At 38.0% G+C, this 6,000-nt stretch overlaps 1 protein-coding gene across 1 annotated transcript in view; it reads left to right on the plus strand.

The window, feature by feature from the left end:
- Positions 1-5,706, plus strand: part of LOC136872312 (uncharacterized) — a 256,624-nt gene extending 250,918 nt beyond the window's left edge. The window contains exons 25-27 of the mRNA XM_068227426.1: positions 1,799-1,967; positions 4,996-5,175; positions 5,259-5,706. Coding sequence (XP_068083527.1) covers positions 1,799-1,967; positions 4,996-5,175; positions 5,259-5,428 — 519 coding nt within the window. The 3' untranslated portion in view covers positions 5,429-5,706. The remainder of the gene's footprint in view (positions 1-1,798; positions 1,968-4,995; positions 5,176-5,258) is intronic.
- Positions 5,707-6,000: the final 294 nt, after the last annotated feature.

Genomic DNA, 6,000 nt, shown 5'->3' on the forward strand with positions numbered 1-6,000 from the left:
GGACTGTATTGCGATTGACCCATCTAAGGCATTTGATAGGGTGCAATTGGACTAGAAAAAAGAGTGACTGAATGGGTCGCTATATTTCTAGAAAACAGAACTCAGAGAATTAGAGTAGGTGAAGCTTTATCCGACCCTGTAATAATTAAGAGGGGAATTCCTCAAGGCAGTATTATTGGACCTTTATGTTTTCTTATATATATCAATGATATGTGTAAAGAAGTGGAATCAGAGATAAGGCTGTTTGCAGATGATGTTATTCTCTACAGAGTAATAAATAAGTTACAAGATTGTGAGCAGCTGCAGGGTGACCTCGATAGTGTGATGATATGGACGGTGGACAATGGTATGATGATAAACGGGGTTAAAAGTCAGGTTGTGAGTTTCACAAATAGGAAAACTCCTCTCAGTTTTAATTACTGCGTTGATGGGGTGAAAGTTCCTATTGGGGTTCATTGTAAGTACCTAGGTGTTAATATAAGAAAAGACCTTCATTGGGGTAATCACATAAATATGATTGTTAATAAAGGGTACAGATCTCTGCACATGGTTATGAGGGTATTTAGGGGTTGTAGTAAGGATATAAAGAAGAGGGCATATAAGTCTCTGGTAAGACCCCAACTAGAGTATGATTCCAGTGTATGGGACCCTCACCAGGATTACTTGATTCAAGAACTGGAAAAAATCCAAAGAAAAGCAGCTCGATTTGTTCTGGGTGATTTCCGACAAAAGAGTAGCGTTACAAAAATGTTGCAAAGTTTGGGCTGGGAAAATTTAGGAGAAAGGAGACGAGCTGCTCAATTAAATGGTATATTCCAAGCTGTCAGAGGAGAGATGGCATGGGAGGACATCAGTAGACGAATAAGTTTGAGTGGTGTCTTTAAAAATAGGATAGATCGCAATATGAAGATAAAGTTGGAATTCAAGAGGAAAAATTGGGGCAAATATTCATTTATAGGAAGGGGAGTTAGGGATTGGAATAACTTACCAAGGGAAATGTTCAATAATTTTCCAATTTCTTTGCGATCATTTAAGAAAAGGCTAGGAAAACAACAGATAGGGAATCTGCCACCTGGGCGACTGCCCTAAATGCAGATCAGTAGTGATTGATTTGTAGTGATTGAAAGGTCTGCCATTAGCTGTCATAGATGGCCTAGGTGTCACTGAAGAGGCGTACTAGGAAAATGAGAAGTGAAGTATTTTCCTGTTGCTTTCCTCACTGAGCCAGATGTTGCCATTGCAGATCAGTTCGCCAAGCCCATTGAAATATGTACACCAATCAACCCTATGAGTGACATTTTCACACCATTCATTAGCAGGGACTGGCTGCATAAGGAATGGCATTACAAGCATCACTCTTACCTCAGCCACTCTCATATTGTCAAAGCCAAGGATAAGACTGAGACAGGTCAATGAAAGTAACAAATTAATTCTAGCGCATACCAGAAGACATAGTGCACTGTAAACACTACATCTTGCCAGCAAAGGCAAATAGATACATTATATGTTCAATATTGTTTTATGTTGTATAAAAAAGTTGCTGGTCATGAATGGTTGATATTATCAACATTAAAAAGCAAACCAAACAAAAAACCCACTAGTAGATAATTAAAGAATGAAAATTTAAAATACGTATCCAACAATCTCATTGATATTTCACATGAGGAAGAAAATCATTTTAGAGCTTCGTTGTTGAACATTTTCAGACAATATATTTTTAACACACCCTTCACATCATAAAACCTCTGATCTCGTACATATAGATGGTCATGATATTTAACAGCAATGAATGTTACAGGATAAAGTATTTGAAGAGCTGGATGAGATATTTCAAGGTTCAGATCGACCAGCCACAATGAGAGACTTACAAGAAATGAAGTATCTGGAAATGGTAATCAAGGAGTCCCTCCGACTGTATCCCAGTGTGCCATTCATTGGACGGATCTTACAGGAAGATGTTAAAGTAGGTGAGTAAACGGTATTCTGTCAAGAATTACCAGGTGTATGCATAAGTTTTTGCTGGTTTTTGTTGTAGAGAAAACACATAATTTTCAAGGGAAAGTCATTTTTTATTTATACAAAATATTGACCATCGACTTCTACATACTTCGCCCATCTTTCAGTTAAGTTATGATCGCCATGCCAGAAAAACTGCTTGTCTTTTGCGGCAAACCATTCATCGAGCCATTTTCTAACTTCCTCAAAATTGCTGATGTGCTGCTTGTGAGCGCATGCCCCATTGATGCAAAGAAGGTGATAGATGGCGCGAGGTTGGGGCAGCACAGTGGGTGTGGAAGGATGTTCCATCCAAGTGATTTCAAGGTGTTTTTCACTGGTTTTGCTATGTAAGATGGTGCATTGTCGTGTAACCAAATCACTTTACCATGCCTTCTGGCCCATTCCGGTCATCTTTCGATCAATGCATGATTGAAATTAATAATTTGTTGGCGATAGCGTTGTGCATAAACGGTTTGCCAGGCTTACACAATACCATACCAGAGCGACTTTCACGTTGAAATCACCATGTTTATATTGCCGAAACCATGTCTCACATGTTCTAATCGATGGAGCGTGTTCAACATTTCTACCAGCAAATGATGACTTTCCACAGCACTTTTCTTTTAATTAAATAAGAAAAGCAATGCTTGCCGTAAATGTTCTTTTCCTGGCACAAACGTCAACATGACACTGAATGATACAACACAGATGCTAGTGTTTGGCGGACTCGACTCGTGTGTGTTGGTAGGTTAATGTCAGACGAACAAACTGACGTATGTGTCAAATTCATACACTGCGTACTGTTCACTAGCGCCATCTCTTAGTGAAACCGGAAGACTTATGCATACACCTGGTATAAATATTGGACATTTACCACTATGCAATAAGCAACATAGGGTTACAAAATATTCTAAGTACAAAGTGTAGGACAAGAAGAATATGAAATTAAAAAATTATTGACTTATCCGAACCTGGATATTGACGACTTAGTTAGCACCCTCAGCTATGCCACGGGCCATTGATCAGGTATCCTGAGTGGAGTTTACTTGCATTGGTGTAACCAGTTCATTTCCACTCCCCCTGTAGCCAACAGCATGGTGATACCCATTCAAGTGGTCGCCACACCCAATGGTACTTAAATTTGGAGTTTCAACCTGACTATGCCGTTGACTGGGAAGATTAGTAGATAAATACCAATTGGAAGAGAGAGAAAAAAATAAAAGGTTTGTACAGGGTGTAAAAACCTAGGATTATCTAGCTTCCTATTCTTAATAATGTTCATCACTTGTTTATAGTGGTCATGATATTTAACTGCAATGAATGTTACAGGATAAAGAATCTCATAAATGGGATAGTAAATAAAGGGTACAGATCTCTGCACATGGTTATGAGGGTGTTTTGGGGTTGTAATAAGGATGTAAAGGAGAGGGCATATAAGCCTCTGGTAAGAACCCAACTAGAGTATGGTTCTGGTGTATGGGACCATCACCAGGATTACTTGATTCAAGAACTGGAAAAAATTAAAAGAAAAGCAGCTTGATTTGTTCTGGGTGGTTTCTGACAAAAGAGTAGCATTACAAAAATGTTACAAAAAAGTTTGGGCTGGGAAGACTTGGGAGAAAGAAGACGAGCTGCTTGACTAAGTGGTATGTGATATAGATGGTAATTCCCATAGGGAATATCTATATCATCTGATGGCCAGGCAGGCATCACTTTTTGGTAATGAGACAAAGACTCTCGTAGTGCATTGGCATTGCCAGTGGCTCCAAGTAGCCTACGCAGTGCTCTACACGGTATGTACTAGCCATGCATCTTGGTGGGTGTGCTATTTACCGACTGATGGGCCCAACTTAGCACACGGAGGCGATACGCTGGCGACCTGGAATGAGTTAGCTGGAAAATTTATAATGTCCAATAACGGACCATTTATATTGGTATTATAAGTGGTATGTTCCGTGCTATAAGTAGAGAGATGGCGTGGAATAACATTAGTAGACAAATAAGTTTAAGTGGTGTCTTTAAAAGTAGGAAAGATTACAATATGAGGATAAAGTTGGAATTCAAGAGGACAAATTGGAGCAAATATTCGTTTATAGGAAGGGGAGTTAAGGATTGGAATAACTTACCAAAGGAGATGTTCAACGAATTTCCAATTTCTTCTAAATCATTTAAGAAAAAACTATGAAAACAACAGATAGGGATAGCGACTGCCCCTGTTTCATCGGCTTAGTGCCTGTTAGGTTTTAAGAAGCTGCATAGTGGAGTGCAAGTATTCGCCTCCTTTCATTTTGTGCTTGGGCCATTTATTTAACTGTTATTTCTTTTACACGAAGGCCCTGTAGGTTGGGTATGAGATACCCCTGTTTCATTTTTGTAAATTGTGCCTTGAGAGCAAGTTATTGTAAGGTCTGATATTGCCTTGAATAGGCTTGGAAAACTGAGAGTGTGTCAGCTCTTTTCAAGTAGCCTATTGTAAAAGTGCCTCTAGGAGGCTTGACATTGTAAATTACGGAGCTGGTGCTCCATGTTTTAAGGGATTTCTGCCCTTTGAACAAATTAGTGTTTGGTAATGCTGAGCTAGGAGCTCAAACTTGTAAAACTAGGGACTAGCCCAAGAGTGTTATAATTCTGAAATATTGGATCCTTCATAGTCTTGTTTCTTCACCTAGTCAAAAGTTGTTAGATTTTTGTTGTTATTAATTGTTGGAACTCAAAAAATAGAACCTTTGTTAAAGTTTTAAATTAACTTTGATTTGGTAGTTAGACCCATTCATCCCGGCACCTTCTTTCACCTCTGCTGATCCACCAAACCACGGTAACAATAATAATAAACCCTATTTGAGCAGAGTGTTTGATTGAGCATGGCAGAGAGATAGAAAGACAGAAGAAAATGGAGAGGAACCATATGTGCCACTCCTGGGAAATGAGAATTGATGGTGAGGAGTGAGCAATAAAAATACAAAGAAAATAAACATTCTTTTCTTTATCAATTTTCAGGAAAATATACAGTACCAGCAGGATGTATGGTGTTACTACAGATTTACCATCTACATCGCAATCCAGAGAACTTTCCAAATCCTGATGTATTCAATCCAGACAATTTCCTACCTGATCGAATTCAAGGACGGCATCCTTATGCTTATATACCATTCAGTGCAGGACCCAGGAATTGTATAGGTGAGTTACATAATCACAAGAAATATTCTATATTTAATAATGAAATTGCATAATTTATTAATAATAACATATATGATTTACAGGACAAAAGTTTGCCCTCCAAGAGGAAAAGACAATATTGTCTTCAGTTCTACGAAACTACAAAGTGACTTCGTTAGACAAGATAGAAGATCTGCACCTAATAAGTGAACTCATATTGAGACCACAGAATGGTATGAGAGTTACCATTCATCCTAGAAAACAATCCAAGTAGTGTGCCATCAAATACAGGATCATGAAGTAAAACTGTCTTGAAGGTCTCTCACATGTTAAAGAATGTGTTCCAGAACTGATACCTAGCTAAAAACTGTCGATGCTAGCCCACTCTTAAATGGATAACTAACAGCAAGCCATTCCCTCCCAGTATCTACAGTAACTTTGATTGCCAAAACTTGAAAATTAGGTTGGTCGCATCAAGATGGATTACTTACATCCAATGTTTAAGTTTTTCTCCACTGTTTCGATTTATTAGTTGATTAAAAATTTAAAATGGATCTCATAACCTTTATATTTAAAACTGTAGGTGTTATTTCAAAGCTCAGTAGTTTTAGTTGTATGCATTTAACATAAAACATGGGGTAATTTTTTGAAAATGGGGTCCAAATAAGTCATGTTCAAGCTACTTGAACCCATATCATGTTTTCTCATATAAAACCATTGTAAGTTGCACCGGGTCTGAGAAGGACTTAGATTCTCGAATAACAACATTTCCATACACTGAAATTATAGCAAACAATTTAATGTCACCAAATGAAAGTCACTAGTCCAATAATTTTGGATTCAAAC

Source organism: Anabrus simplex, chromosome 4 (assembly GCF_040414725.1).
Source record: "Anabrus simplex isolate iqAnaSimp1 chromosome 4, ASM4041472v1, whole genome shotgun sequence".
In the NCBI taxonomy this organism is placed as follows: Eukaryota; Metazoa; Arthropoda; class Insecta; order Orthoptera; family Tettigoniidae; genus Anabrus; species Anabrus simplex.